Source organism: Equus quagga, chromosome 1, assembly GCF_021613505.1.
Source record: "Equus quagga isolate Etosha38 chromosome 1, UCLA_HA_Equagga_1.0, whole genome shotgun sequence".
Lineage (NCBI taxonomy): Eukaryota > Metazoa > Chordata > Mammalia > Perissodactyla > Equidae > Equus > Equus quagga.
This window is the reverse complement of record NC_060267.1, coordinates 85,570,730-85,586,448: the sequence shown is the minus strand read 5'-3', so window position 1 is coordinate 85,586,448 and position 15,719 is coordinate 85,570,730. Positions and strand designations below refer to the sequence as shown.

Sequence of the window (15,719 nt, the reverse complement as noted above, 5' to 3'; positions counted from 1 at the left end):
TTAGTCAAAGTACTCTAGACTCTTTGGATGATGGAAAAGCTATTCCTTTCCATGTTTGTGGTTCTTTCAGAACCCAGAAAATCAGCTACCATTCAATTGCTCTATAAATTATGCTGGTACACACAAATGACGTGAGCTTGAAAAGGAATGACATAATCTTTTCAGGGGCAGGGGCAAAGTTTAATGATTTAGGGGGTAACCACAGATGCAAATGTGGTTCAAATGCTATTTACTGTTTTATTATGCATCTGTTATGTGCCAGGCATTGGGCTGTGTTCTCTTCCTGCACTAACAGATTATATATTTGCGAGGTTACCGTTATTATAATGCCACATACGAGGAAACAGAGGCTCAGATAGGTTCAATAGTTTGCCTAAGGTCCCGCTGTTTGTAAGTGGTCGAGCTCCTTTTGGAACCCACGTTTGTCTGACTTCCAATTCCACTCTACTTTTTCTACTATATTTACACTGCCTCCAGTAGCTCCATCACACCATAACTAATCTTTAAAAAATTTTAAAATTTATTTTAAACTTTTAAAATTTATTTAAAAAGCAATATATATTTATTGTAGAAAAGTAAAAAATTCAGATAACTGAAGAAAATGAAACCCATGCAGAAAATGACACTAATGCACGTGATTAGTACGTTACTGTATATCTGCCCAGACCTTTCTTCTTGTTCCCACCTCTGTACATTCATCCTGCTCTACTTTTCAAAACTGAATCCATTTGGCCCACTTTTGTCCCTCGTTTGTCAGCCTTGGTTTGGTCCCTTGGTTTCTTCCCGTGGGTGAAGCTGTGCCCCTGATCATTTTACAGAGTGTTTGATGAGGCAGTTGGGCCTTAGTGGAGAGAGCACGGGGTCCAGCACCCAGCAGGTCTGGGCTCTAGTTTTTGGTTCTGCCAGTGACTTGCTCTCTGCTGTGAGGCAAGTGATGTCTCCTCTGAAGGCCTCAGTTTCTTCATGGATAAAAGTGGGGAATTGGATCAGAACTCTGCTGTTCCTTCTGGTTTTGTCACTTTTTGATTCTCCAGTTATGATTCATTTTTATTTGTCAGGCTCGTGTAGATGAGTGAGAGGAGAGATCTCTTTTCTTTCTTAGAATTATCTGGTATGTTTCTCGAGCAGATAGGTGTTGCCCTGTATCTGTCAGTATGTGGCCTACTCTTGGTCTCCAGACATTTTGGGTCAGTGTCATTCTTGCCACTTGGATCTTTGAGCAGAGAATAGCAGCTGAAAGGTGTGTTTATGGAAGGAAGCTTTGAGGCTCATGTAACCAGTGGTTGGGAGTTGTGATAGTTTGATAAAATTTGATTGCTACCTACACCCCATATGCACTGAAGGAAGGGAAAAGCAGCTCTTAGGAGTGCCTTGCAGTAGAGTGGATGGCTCAAGAGGTAATTGTTTGTAAAGTATAATAAATAGAAGATGACAAAATGTTTCAGTTGCATCTCTTGAATTTTATAGTTTTATAACAACATTTTCTTTGTGTACCTGCTATATGCTAGTTACTTTGTATACATTATTTCTAATCCTCAAAACCACCCTGCAAGTATTATTATCCCCATCTTACAGGTGAGGCTCAGAGAGGTACATTAACTTGCCTATGCTCACATAGCTAGTGAGTAGCATATCTGGCATTCTAATCTCAAATCCACACCTAACTGTTTCATCTTCTCTCTCCTGCATCATAAATCTCTGCCTCTATTGAATAATTCTCAACAGCTTAAAAACAAGTTCCGGTATTCCTCCATCCTGAAAATAATACCCATCTTTGACGCTTCATTTCCGTTCAATTACTACCTAATTCTCCACTCCTTGGAAGAGTTAAGTACGCACTTCAATTTATTCCTAAGCCCTCTTCAGTTTGTCTTCTGCTTCTGTCATTCAGCTAGAGCTTTTCTTATCAAGGTCATCTGAAACCTCCATATTGCTCAAGTCAATAGACATTTTTTCTCTTCTCATCTTGCCGCAGCAATACAGTTGAGCACTCCCTCCTGCTTGTTCTGTCTAGTGGTTCTTTTTTCCTCTGGTTTCTTCTCTACCCATCCTCTGACTTGGTGCTTCTGTAGCTTAGTCTTGGGTCCACTTTTGTTTCTCTGAACTCTCTCCCTAAGTGATCTCATTATTTACTGTGGCATTAAATACCATCTGTGGGTAGATGCCTTCCAAATTTATAGCTCCAGTCTAAACTTTTTTCTGATTTCCTAAGTATTACGTTCAACTGTGTACTTGAAATTTCTATTTAGATGTTTTATAGGTTTCTCAGACTTAACATATCCTAAATGGAACTCTTGGATCTCCCCCCAAACTTTTTAGTCATCATTAAATGGTAATATGCTGCTGCCTATTTACTCCCTAACTCAGCCCGTCTGCAGGCCTGTCGTCTATACCTGCTAGCTCCAACTTGGAGTTCTCCACCACTACCCATCTCTATTCTCCCTGCATGAGTTAAGATACCATCTAGTCTCACCTGAACTACTGCACTAGCCACCTGGTAATTTTCTTCTTCCAAACTGTTCTCCACATAACAGATCAAAATTTAAAAACTGTAGACCAGACTGTTATACTCTTGATTGAAACCAGTCAGTGGCTTTCCATTGCCTTTACAAAAACAATCCCTATTCTTTACCATGACCTGTGGGCCTCTCTGCATAATCTGGTGCTTGCTGTATCTAGCAACTTCATATCATGCCACTTTGCCCTTACCTCCTATGCATTTAGCTGTACTGGTTTCCTTTTAGTTCCTTGAACATGCCTAGCTCTTTCCAGCCTGAGAATCTTTGTGCAGCTCGTTTCTCTGCCTGGAACACCCAGTCCCCTGCTTCTGAAGTAGCTGCTTCATCGCCTCCTTTAGGTCAGTATTGTCATCATCTTTGAGAAGCTGCCTCTGATCACATTATCTTGGTAGGGCCTTTCCTTCTCTTCCATTTTCTTCTTTGTTCCTTCTTTGGTTTCATGTAACACTATTACAAGCTGTATGCTTTGTGATACACTTGTTTATTATTCCTCTCCAACTGGATAGGAAGCTCCATAGCAGGATGGATGTTGTATATCCAGCGTTTGTTATAGTGCTCAGTGTAGTAGTTGCTCAGTTTGTAAGATGGACAACTAAACTTACAAGTAAGGCTGATATGGAAATCCCATTTCTCACTGGAAGAATGGAATCCAACTGTCCATCCAACTTATTTCATGTCATTTATATACTGAATCTGTAAACAACTTCAAGATTAAGCAAAATGCTGTTGGAGGAGCCTTGAATGTCTGACAGGCATTTAAAAGGCAGCATGAAGGTTAACGTCTGTGGTTTTGAATAGTCATTGCTTTTCTTCTTTGTTTTCCGTATTCACTTAGGCATGGGAAGCACAGCTGGGGTGGTCTTGCCCCTGATCTCCTGGGCTTATTCTTGGAAATACTCAAATTTGGTTTCTCTTGCTTAGTGGCAAGTATAGTTAGTCTGTTTGATAAGACAACTATCTGAACTCCCCACATACCTGAGTTCCCTGAACTGAGTTGAAAACTTCTTGAGGAGAGTTTTCCTGGTGTTTAGTTCAGTGTGGCAGAATGGAAAAGACTTTGCACCAGGATTGGTTTTGTTTTAGTCCAGATTACTTTGAAAAAACAAAACAAAATAACCAAAAAACAACTCTGAGCCTCAGTTTTCCCATCTATAAAACAAGAAAATTGCATGAGATGGTTTCTATGGTTCCTCCCAGCTTTAATCATCATGAAAATCTCTGATTCCCATTAAAAGAAATTATGGATTTTGATCCTGAAGATAAACACAAAAACTACAGCGTTTAAGGAAGCAGACCCTTTCCTCAAAGTCATTTTTATGGAGAAATAGTGAGCACTCTCATAGACCGCCTCAGCAAGTAGAAAGGGAATGACAGATTCCACGGAGATTCAGAACCTTCAAGTTAACCTGTTTGACTGCCCTTGCCTGACTTTTAGTTTATTAGGAATTGTCCAAGGAAGAAATATTTTACAGTTTGACTTGTACTTCACTCGACTAGGAATTAAAAAGGTGAATCAACTGAGAATAATAAGTGCCCCCTTCTAAGCTGTGGCTCCTCAAAAAGAATCATGTTCACTTTAATGCAAGCGTGAGCAGCTCACTTGGTCGCCCAGGGGCCTCCCCCTTGGTGAAAAGGTGCAACAGACAAGAGAGAAAGGAGGCAGCCTTCCTGTCTCCACTCACAAGTACTGTAAAGCTGAGTTAGGAAGATTCTAAGCAAATGTGTGATTTTTATGAATTTTTGTTTTCACTTAGATGGTAACTTAATAGTTTGCATCTCTGTTACTAATTGTTCCTACCATGGACCAGCCTTTGTGCTAAATGCTTATCTCATGTATTCCCAAAACATCCTTTGGGTTGGGTTTCATATTGTTATTGCAGGTGAAGAAACTGAGGTGCTTAGAGGTTAAGTAACTTGCTAAATTAAGGCCCAGTTAGCAAGTGATTAGATTGGGATTTGAACCAAGTAAATGAGTAATGAATCTTTCTTTGAGTCTGTGATGTAGCTAAAAGCATTTTCAGCATTTTTAATGGTAGTGAAAAGATAATAGGGACATTAATGACACTCGGTTCACAAACTAAGTTGTGTTCATTCTGTGTCCTTTTCCTAGAGATCCTGGGTCTTTTCTTTTCATCCAGTCCTATCAATACCCTTTCCTTGTGGGATGCTTCATTTTAAACATTCTAGAAGTGAAATCAAACCAAGAGTTAAAATAATGAACAGTCATGTTTTGTATGATCACATAATAGTTTTTCGTAAAAGCATGACCTTATTTGTAACTTAGAATCATCCTGACCTGTTGCTTTAAATATTTTAATAATACAGGTTTTTCTCCTCCCCCAGTGAGGCCCCCTTTTTCCCCAATCACTTTAATTATGTGAGCTAGAATCCTGTTTCTCACACATCTTCAGTTCTCAACCTTGTTAAAATTAATCATATAATCCCCCTTTAAAACATAGTCTTAAATCACCATAGTAACACAGTATCCGAGCTTTATAGATAAAACATAACAGCCATAAGAAGGTAGCGTTTGGTGTCCCCTTGACAGCTCTATAACTTTTATAGAAATGTGTTCCTTCTCCTGGCTTGTGTAAGGTGGAGGGATAGCATTACTTACACCTGTTTTATTACTGCATTGCTTTTAAATTGCCACCTTGTTTTTGTTCACCTTCCTAGTTAAAAAAGGAGAGTGGAACACTTTCTTTTCTTTCTGAATTATTTTCTTGTACTCTCTAACTACTCTCCAAGGGGTGGAATTGTTTCCTTAAATATGACCAGGTATGGTCCATTGACCTTTTGTACTGGAATACCTTGAAAGTTTCTTTAATTTCAATTTTCTTATGTGGTTTGTATAAGGGAGTTTCAGAAAGGAAGGCTATCCATATTTGAAAACTTAATTCATATCAAATCCAAAGATTCAATAAGTCTGCCTGTGGAAAAGGCCTGGTGAACCATGATTTTTCATTTCTACTGACAATTTATAAAATAAATTATAGGTGAGAGCATTGATTTGAATATTTTATCAATTTGAGTATATTTTGTAAAATACGATATATGTAAAATACAATATGAGTTAATGAGTTCTTTTGAATAATTCAATGTCAAATTCTAAAATATTATGTTAGCATAAATTTGTGTATTAGAATTTGGAATATTTAAATTCTTAAAAAGGAATTCAAGCTAACTGGTAAACTGATTTTAAAAAGTGCATTTTGAAACATTTTGTAACTTTTAAAAAAGAGTTTTGGGGCCAGCCCCATAGTGTAGTGGTTAGGTTCAGCAAGCTCTGCCTTGGTGGCCTGGATTCATGGTTCGGATCCTGGGCATGGACCTATACCACTCCTAAGCCATGCTGTGGCAGTGACCCACAAATAAAGTGGAGGAAGATTGGCATAGATGTTAGCTCAGGGCTAATCTTCCTCAAGCAAAAAAGACAAAAAAGAGGAAGATTGGCAACAGGTGTTAGCTCAGGGCTAATCTTCCTCAGAAAAAAAAAATTAAGGAAGTTTCTAGATTAATCTGATTAGTAATATGCTTTTTAATTTTTGAAACATTTTCTATTTTTGTTACTTTTGTGTGTGGTTTACTGATTTTTGTGTTGATGCAAGGAGTTTTAGCTTTTTTCTTTGTCTTTCTTTAAAACCTTGTTTCCATTTCTTAGGAAGCACCTTGCATTGTTAAGACATTTGGTATTTCTCTACTGTAAAATTTGAAACATGTTCCTCATAATTTCAGAAATTATGGAAAGATATAGGAATGCAGGAAAGTGACAGCTAGCTAACCTTGCCCTCTTTTGAATTCCTGCTCCTTCCCTTAGTAACTCTGTGGATTTAATTCAGTTCCCTACGCCGTCCTTTAGTTTCCTTTTCTGTAAAATGGGAACATTATCTAAATTCCAGGGTTGTTGTGAGAGTAAAGGAGATGGTATATGTCAAGTGTCGAACGTTGTGGCTGGCATTTAGTAGACACTTACATCGTGCTGTTGCAATTACTGTTATTTTCTGAACCAGAGGAATGATCCAGTGAGTGTCATTAAGTTGGCAGAGTGGGCCTTGGTGGCAGATAGGCCTAGGTTTAAAAATCCATGTTTTTGCAGTTGACCAGCTGGTACCTTAGGCAATGCTGCTCTAGGCTATTTCCTCCTCTATAAAATGAGGTTAATAGGATGCTCCTCTCAGGATTTGGTGGGATGATTAACAGGGCTACCTGCCTGAACTGAGGAAGTGGAAGGTTGGGTAGCTACTTTGGTAATGAGATTCACTAGAACAGGCTACTTACTATCTTTTTTTTTTTCACCAGCTCACAGTCTGTTCCCTTGAAGTGTGTAAATTTTAAGTTCATTTATAAAGAGTTCCACTGAGACAGGAAATGTTACAGGTTCAATGACTTGTTGTGATTAGATACTTTATCAAGCAACTTACAGCACATTCATTTTTCCCTTTGTTCTGTCTCTGCTGCAGCCTCACAGTTAGCCAAGTTGGCCAGAACTTCACGTTCGTGCTCACTGACATTGACAGCAAACAGAGATTCGGGTTCTGCCGCTTATCTTCAGGAGCGAAGAGCTGCTTCTGTATCTTAAGGTAAGGGAGCATGGCTTTGGCTATTGGCTAGTTCTGTGAAACAATGTCAGCTCTTACGTTGCTCTTCTGTAATTAAATTTTCCAGCTGTTCCTTTTGTTTTCCTATCTGTTTCCCACAAGTCACTGCACTTGGGGAGAAGGACTTCACAATGTTGTTCTTGCACTTTCAGTTCTGTAGATAATTGTATTTATTTATTTGTATCACATCCCTTGGGTGGGAAAGGGATCATTGCCTCTGTGGAGTGTGTGGAAGCTGGAGAGTCAGCATGGCTTCAGTTCCTCCTGCTGTTATCTGGAGCTGTCAGAAATTAGCCTGTTAGGCTTTCCCTTGGACATTTTGTGTATGTAAGATTATTAATAAAGTATGTGTCTGTAGCTCAGGACGTCTTGCAGACGCTGATTGTGTCCTCCTCAAAGTAACACCCTTGCCCTCTTTGGGTCAATGAGTGAATAACTGTTTCCCAACTTGGCTATGTCCGTAGAGGTTTGAAAAAAGTGCAGAATCGTGTAAGAAAGCTTCTTTGGGTCTTCTAAAACCCCTTCATACACCAGAGCCACACTTGCTTAATGCTCTGTTTCCTCCTGCCAGAGGGGTAAGGCGTGTTCTGGGGTGGGAGGATGTGTGGAAATCTGATTTTGGAGCTGCTGGCTCTGTGGGCTCCTGCTGGGCGCCTCCTGAGGGGGAAGTAAAGGCATCCCACACACTCTCCTCTCCATCTGCCTCGGTTAAGTAGGTGTCAGAGGGCCTGCCTCCTGTCTCTCTCTGCTCATGTGGAGCAGCAGGGCAGGACAGCGGGGAGGTGCCCCTGACAAAACCCGGGTCCTTAGTCTTGGGCTTGGGCCTGGGGATAAAAGGCCAGACCCCCTATGAAATCCAGAAAGAGTAGTTCTCTGGCGTATTAGTTTCTGTACTTTCTTCTTCTCCTACCAAGAAAAGACCCCTCCACCCTCGCCCCCCAAACACACACACCTTCACACCATAAGGGGAAGAGGGGCTGACTTTTGAAATGCCTTTCTCAATAACTGTTGGCCTAGATTGCTATTTTTGCTTTTCTCTGCACAACTATTATCATTATTATTATTTTTACCCAAGCAAAATCAACTGCCTTCTTCACCAAGTCTATAACTGGGGCTCTAGAGGGCAACCGCTGGAAAGACCTTAGGAAGGAGGTGCAGCCTGGATGCTTTGTGAGGTTGGATGTGTACAGCCATTCTCGAGCACATCTCAGGAGCCCAGGCCCAAGGATTAACTGTCCAGAGTGTTAGACTTTGATGTAAATGGTGATTTCCTTTCTGATTCAACAATGTTGGTCTTTTTTTCTTTTTAAAGAAAATTTTCTCTTCTATTTTTGCCTAATGTTGTATGTCAGCTTTAGCCAGGACACTGCATATTTATGTAGTCATTTGGAGGAGATGAGGTTAAGCTAAGTTCTTGCAGTTTTGCAGAAAGGTTTTTTCCCCTAGAATATTTTGGGTTACAGTGTTTTTTCCTCTCAGAGCTGGAATATGTGTGGTGGGGGTGGGGGCTCTGAACTGGCACTGTCACATGCACTTAGCAAATTTCTGAGTGGAAAACTGTTTATTTAAAAATTTAAATTTAAAATTTGTTCTCCTTTGATTCTAGCATTTGACTTTGTGTGTCTGTACGTAGGGTCATGAACTTGATATTTGTGAGAAGCTGGTTGAATAGCCTTCATGTTGTTGTCATTTAGAGTGAAAAAATAGCAGCAATTGGTGTGTTTTCTACCTGTTATACTAGTTTAGAACTATGGAAAAAAACTTGGTGGGTTAATTCATTCATTTTTTTTTCCAGCCTTTAACTGAGTGCCTGCTCTTAGCTAGACTCTGCCCTTGAGGAGCTCCCAAGACTAGCTGGGGAGAAGGACGATCGTGCTCCTACTGTATGCTGTATATAATACGTAGAACAATCCCAAGGCATGGTGTCTCCTTACTATTGATATTCTAGTGCCAGAGAATAGTGACTGTGCTTAAAAGGTAAAGAGTCTTATATGAATTCTGGGACATGCATTTCATGAGGCAGGAAAGCTCACTTTATCGTATGCAGCTTGTGCATATATAAAGGGCACACACAGTGGAACTTCCCCTGTACTTGGTCTGGGAACATTGCTGGGTTGAGACTAGTGTATCGGAAAGGTCTACTGATGACCCTGGATGACTGGTTGGGCGACAAGTCCAATGGAGAGTGGAGCGGTCTGCCAAGAGAACCAGGTGCAGTTTGGATCTGGGTTACGTGTTGGCATTGTCCTCTTTGCTGCGTGGTCTCCTTGCTTTTTTCAGATGCTTTTCCTTTCGTAACCTGTGCCTTGAGGTCCACTCCCCATTCTCAGTGTGCTCTGGAGCCCAGTGCTCTAGCTCAAGTCTGCTCATAAGCCACCTCTACTTTTGCTTTCTATTTCTTCTCATGAGGGATGTAGCTCCCCGAGGTGTCATCAGTACAGACATACCCTCTGCTGTTCTAGGATTTAGCTTCTTAGGATCACTTCCTCTCTGAGTGCTCTCTCAAGCTCATCTGCTTCATGGACGATATGAGCCACTGGACCTTTCTGCCTTCACACATTTGCCCATCCTCCCAGACTCAGCATAAGCACTTCCTCAGAGCAGTCTCCAGGCGGAGGTAATCATACAGCATGCTTTGCGTATTGCAATTACACACTCATAAGCTTTGATCATCCTTTGTCTTACTTTTAGTGGAAAGTTAACTCTTTGGGATAAAGATTGTGTCTTAAGTAACTTTGTATCTCCAGCATTTAGTGTAGTCCTTGATTAAGATATTGTGTGCATAGCTTTCAGAGACAGTGAGATGCATTCCATTTGAAAGGAAGAACAGGGCACTCATGGCTCTGAGTGAGAGGACGGGCCTCGTGGGATACTATTCAAAGAGAAAATATGAAATACAGTTATTTGCAGAAGTATGGTGCAGATTACCAAACTTACTTCATATTAGTTTTAAGAAGTGTACCTTTGAATCTCACAGTGGAGATCCAATGTTAAATGACAGGTATTCTATTCATAAAGGACTAAGCCGTCAGTATTACAAAATTTAAACTTAATTTCACAATGAAAGGTTCTTAGACATCCTTTATACAATATAGCTTGTTAGGTTCATTGTTAGTGACATTGTTCCTCCCCATAGAATGTAAGCTCTGTGAAGGCTGGGAATTTTTGTTTTGTTCACAAATACACCCAAAGTATATTGAAGAATATCTGCACATAGTAATACTTGTTCTATGAAAGAATGAATCTCTGAAAAATAAACCCTGTCTTTATTTTTAAACATTTTTTAAAAGTTGGTTTGAACTTTTGTCACCAACTGACCTTGACAGAAACGTAGTTGTACTAGAGTGTGAACAAGTCTCATGAACGCAAATCCCGTGGTATATAAAGTCAAATGCAGTGTTTCCTCCCATGGTTGACTAGTTCCTTCTATTGAAGCATTTTAGTTTTTCTTGAGATTCGCCATAATATTATTTAACTAGTTGCTGGATCGTAGTTAACACGAGATTAAAAGCGCCAGCTAAAAGTACAATAGTTATGGGTAAGTTAGTAGTTCTTCGTTATAAACCCAGGAATGTGAGAGAGTATTTTAGCATTTTCAGATAGCACCCTCTGAGTCTGAGGTGGTATAGCTTTTACCTCTGAAATCTCCCAAATATTATGTAACAAAGTGACCTAGAACCAAATTTTTTTCATGGCTTTTGATTTGCTCAAATGATGCATGCCCTATAAAGGTTAAAACTATAATGAAATATGCTATTTATATCCAAATTCTGGTTTTGGATGAACAGAAGGAGTATGAGTTCAAAGTCATAACTGTGTTGTTGGGGGATGGTGAATTATGGGAGATGTGTCGTACAATAATTAAATTTCTTTAACTCTTTATAAAGGAACTTTAAAAATATTTGTGTTCTACAATTTTCTCCTTTACGTAGATGGGTCTTATTTAAGCTCTTGAGAAATTTTGAGTAACTATCTTTGTACCCAAATAAAATGTTCAACCTATTATACATTTTGGGAAGAAATAACTTGTTTCATCAAGTAGGTATCTAAAATTTTTTTAGTTTAACGTTGTAAATTTTTATTTGTAAGTAAGTATTTTAGCACGTGGTATATACCAGGAATGAGCAATGCTTAACACTTTGTCTTTGATCTTTATTTACCTCAAGTTTCCTTAAAATAGGCATGAAGATCTAGCCCCAGCTCCCCGTGTGAGAACCTTTCAGATGTCATGTTCATCCAAGATTTGGATGAGCTGAACTTTCTGAACTTGGTATTACAAACTGAAAACAATGTGTACTTTTTGTCCTTTACCAAATTTAAAATTGAATATACTTCTGGGTGCACTGTTCTCAGGCCACCTCTGAGTTTGATACCCGCCTCCCATTTCACTTCTGCTACCCTTTACTGCCTTAGGAGCCACTCAATCTTTGGGAATGACTATGTAAACAAGTAATTAAAATATAATGTGATAAATGCTGTTTAAAAAAATATGTATGTGTAAGGTTTTTTGGGGTCCTAGATTAGGCAGTGGCCATCTCTGGCTTAGAGAAACAGGGAAAGTGTTGTTGATGGTTTCCAGTTAAACTAGGTCGTAAACAATCAGTGGGTTTGCCTGGAGGAGAATGGGAGAAAAGCTCTCTAGGCAGGGAGAACTGGTGTACAAAGGCCCAAACAAATGAAAGATGTAGCGAGACTAAAGAGTGATGAGAATTCTGATGCAAAGGCAGTAGCAAAAGATGATGCCATAAAAGTTTTGGGGCCAGACTATGAAAGCCCTTGTGGGACGTGCTCAGGATTTTGAGTCTATCCCATAGCAAATGGAGCGCCATCAGATGGTTTGGGGCAGGCGTTAGGAGTATTGATGTTTGCAGACCAAGGATAAAATGTCTTTTCGTACGTGAAATTGCTATTTACACATGCTGAGGATTTCCTGGTTATTGTTAGAAGGAAGGGTAGCATCCTGATTTAGACTGGAATTTTCAAGCCTCTACTTTACTTCTTTTTTTTTTTTTTTTTAAAGTGAACTTAATGAAATATGTTCCTGGGCCCCTGTCGGGGAGTTACTGTCCTTCTTTCCATGCAGGTTGGCATATGGGCTTGTGTTTAAACATTAATTATGTTAAACGAGAACCATCTTCCTTCTGGAATATTTTCTGACTTAATGACAGGAACAGCTATTGCACCTTTTTTCATCTGATTGTACCCATTTCTGCTAAAAATACAGAAAAGCTCAGTTTTGATAGAGAAAAAGAAGCCAGAAGTAATAAGAGTCTGGTTTTAAGAACTTTGGCTTCTCTGCCTAACTATTCCAGTGTTTTTTAAATAACACATAGAGTTCAGGAGAAAAATCAAAGGACTCCTTCCTTAGGCAGGTGCAGTGGCAGAAGCCCTTTTGAATTGTGTGTGAGCTGCTTTCGTTTAAAATAAGTGCGTGGGGGATGGGGAAGGGAGTTGGGAAGGAAGGCTGTGGGGACAGCTCCCAGATTTTTACCTTGAAAGCAGGTGCTGCTGAAATATTCCAGAAACAGATGGAATCTCCTATTCTTGTTTTAAGCTACTATTTATGGTTGTCTCGCCTGAGGGTACCCTGCTATACAAAAATGCACAGCCTGATGTTTGAGGGCAGTTTGGGCATCAAAGCTGGTGTCCCTAAGGGAGAAATCAGCCTTTCTTCCCAATGCCTTAAATGCCATTTGGGAAACCTGGCTCTTTCATACTATTTAACAGAAGACTTTCCTCTGCTTTTCGAGTGTTTTCATCTCTCTGGAGCTGTTTGATTTCTTTTTAATTCTTCGCCTTAAAAGTATGATAGGTACAATGTTGTTTTCTGGATGGTCAGCTGGGAGAAGGCCCGATTGCTATGGCAGATTATAACTCCACCCATGTGGGTCCTGGCACATGGCTTCTGTCAGAAGCCGAACCCACAGGCCTGTGGAGGCCCTGTTTTACTAGGCCAGGGGTCCTTTCTGAGATCCTCAGTATTTTGAAAGGCTTACATGGGGAGTGTGCTCATCAGAACATCACTTTGTGGGAGGTTATAACTTTTTTTTCTTAATTAAATAAAAGGAAGTGGTTGGGGAATGTTGCACATTTTATTGCCATACAGATGCCTTCATGCTTAGCAACGTATAATCCTCTGGGGAGCCACAACTCAACAATAGTACCAAGCTGTACAGTTTAGAGAAAATCACCTTTGAAAAGAAGAAGGGGAAATAAATAAAACTACCCTTGCTCTCCTAGTGGCGTTCTGTTCGAGGGCTGGGAAGCTGGACAGTTGGAAAGAGGTGTGTCTTCTGCACCAGCAGCCAGCCTCCGGGCTGTCTCCTGTAGGAGGAAGCTTCTTTTCTCCTCCTGGTCCTTTTCAAAGAAGACCAGCCTGGTTCAGCCTTCCCGCAAGCAACCTGAGCCCAGGATTGTGGGTATGTGAAACTCAAAGACTTTGGCTGAAAGAAATTTTTCATTTTAAGACTGCATGAGTTGGGCATTACAAGAGACATGGTATTTTCTCGCTCGGTGTCTTAATGCTCATGAAGCTTGATACAGGGCAGCAAGTGAAACCACCCTAGGAGCTCCAGGAGTGCACTTTTGTTTTGTTTTTTTTTCCCCCGTGTCTCACTCATCTTGCTACCTCTAGCAATTGCTGCTGATGGCTAGTGTTATACCATTTTGTAGATGGACAGACTAAGTCAGGACAGCTTACTACAGAGGACTTGGAATAGAGGGGGAAGAATTAGCATTTATCAGCATTTATTTAATATGCCAGGTGGCTTATATAATTTTCATCTGTTCTTATTGCAACCTATGAAATTATCTCCATTGTAGAAATAAAAGGATTGAGAGAGAGAGACATAAAGTGACTTACCCAAGATCTCACCAGGAGTAAAGTAAAGGAATTTGGTTTGGAACCCAAAATCCAACCCAAAGCTCATACTCTCTGCTTTGGGCTTATTTCCAGTAACTTTCTTTTGGCTCTGATTCAAAACTTCAAATTTTATTTTCTTGCCACCAAAGCAACCTTTACAAGTTTTGAAAGTTTGTTCAACTCTCCATATATATTTAGTTAGAAGAGCCATGGTGGTTAGTTTGCAATCGCACCATGATCTCAGATGGGAGCTTAAAGAGCTCTTAGAAATAATATACCACAGTCCACTCTCATATTATAAATGATGAAAAATGGGACCTGAAGAGGGAAGATTTTTGTTCCAAGTTCTTTAGCTGGCTGCTAGCAGTCTTCTGACACTCAATCCAGAGTTTTGTCCAGGTGTGGCAATGATTCCTCCAAATCAGGAGGATAAAGCCCAAGGTCACCTGAGACTAAGGTGTTTCCAGACTCAGTAACTTCCAGTTAGCATCAAAGAGTCACATTCTCTTTAGCCAAAATTGTTGCAATCGATGTAATCAATCCAATCATCTGATTATAAAGAAAATGATCATTTCTGTTTAAATCTGATGCAAAGTATGTTTGAATGGAAAACCAGTAAAACTGAGCCTTCCTTCTGAAAGAGTCTTAAGCATTCCGTATAAGGGACCCTTTTTGGGACATGGAAGAACTTTCTACAGGAGAAGCCAGTTGGTGCTTTTTGGTTGAGTTTAAGTGTCAACAATTTTTCTTGGACCTCCTTGCAAGTAAACCACTTTCCTACAACAGCAACAACAAGCAAAAGGCATTTATTTGAGCCTTATCTTTGCTGTTCCCTGGGCAGGGGGTTGAAAGGAAAAGAACTCAATATGCTTTACACCTAAAGTTACCCTTCGGGTCTAAGCTGCACTCTTATTTTAAGAGCAAGATAGATTTGTGAATACAAAGAGGAGTCTAAATTTAGGTTGTCTGGCCCTTCCAGCGATCAGTTTTAGAAGCAGTAGGAAGCCTACCATTTCTTCCTCACGGAGAGGCTCTGGAAGACTGCGGTAATAGTGTACCTCTTTATAGTGTTTCAAACAGAAGCATTATGCCTTCTGTGGTTCGAAGATTCCACAATTCTGACAATCAGTTATGAACCTCTTATTTTTAATATGTTATTTTTTGAGATTATGAAGATATACTTCTTCATTAGAAAAATTTCAGAAAAACTTCAGAAAAGTAAGAAAAGCAGTCTATTATCTCATGACTCCGATCGTGACTAGGGGTGTTTCCTTCCTTGAATTGGGATCATGCTGTAGGTATAGTTTTGTATCTAGCTTTCTCACTTATTATATTGGAAGCATCTTTACATATCATTAGATATTCTTTCCTGAGAATGTTTTTGACTGTATAATTTATTTGTGTGAGATGGTTTTATAAGGGAAGAAGTTCTTAGTAATCTGAAAAAATATTTCTTGCTAAGACTTAGGATCTTTTAAAAAACGTATTTGTCATAGTGAATTCATCATTCTGCTAATTACCTTGGTATTTTTGTTAAAAATTAATGTGTAAGCTATTACATATTAGCTATTACACTGACTCTTGACAATGAAAAATAGTTAACTTCTGAAAAAATAGTATCAAAAGTCTTAGTTAAATCAAGTGTTAAATAATGTTCTTAGTTTACTTTTTCTTTTCGTATTTCACTTTATACATTTACATCTTCAAAATAAAGAATCCTTTTCATTAGCATGAGTTGTA

General features: G+C 39.5%; 1 protein-coding gene across 10 annotated transcripts in view; it reads left to right on the top strand.

Moving 5' to 3' along the window:
- The window catches only part of DENND1A (DENN domain containing 1A), a 519,789-nt gene that overhangs the window by 169,017 nt on the left and 335,053 nt on the right, over nucleotides 1–15,719 (top strand). For 5 of the 10 annotated variants that reach the window (XM_046662949.1, XM_046662975.1, XM_046662938.1 and 2 more), the window contains 2 exons: nucleotides 6,980–7,099; nucleotides 13,358–13,536. In XM_046662949.1, the coding sequence (XP_046518905.1) occupies nucleotides 6,980–7,099; nucleotides 13,358–13,536 (299 nt within the window). Of the gene's footprint in view, nucleotides 1–6,979; nucleotides 7,100–13,357; nucleotides 13,537–15,719 lie in introns of those variants that run through there. The other 5 variants (XM_046662983.1, XM_046663004.1, XM_046662994.1 and 2 more) reach the window with 2 other exon arrangements.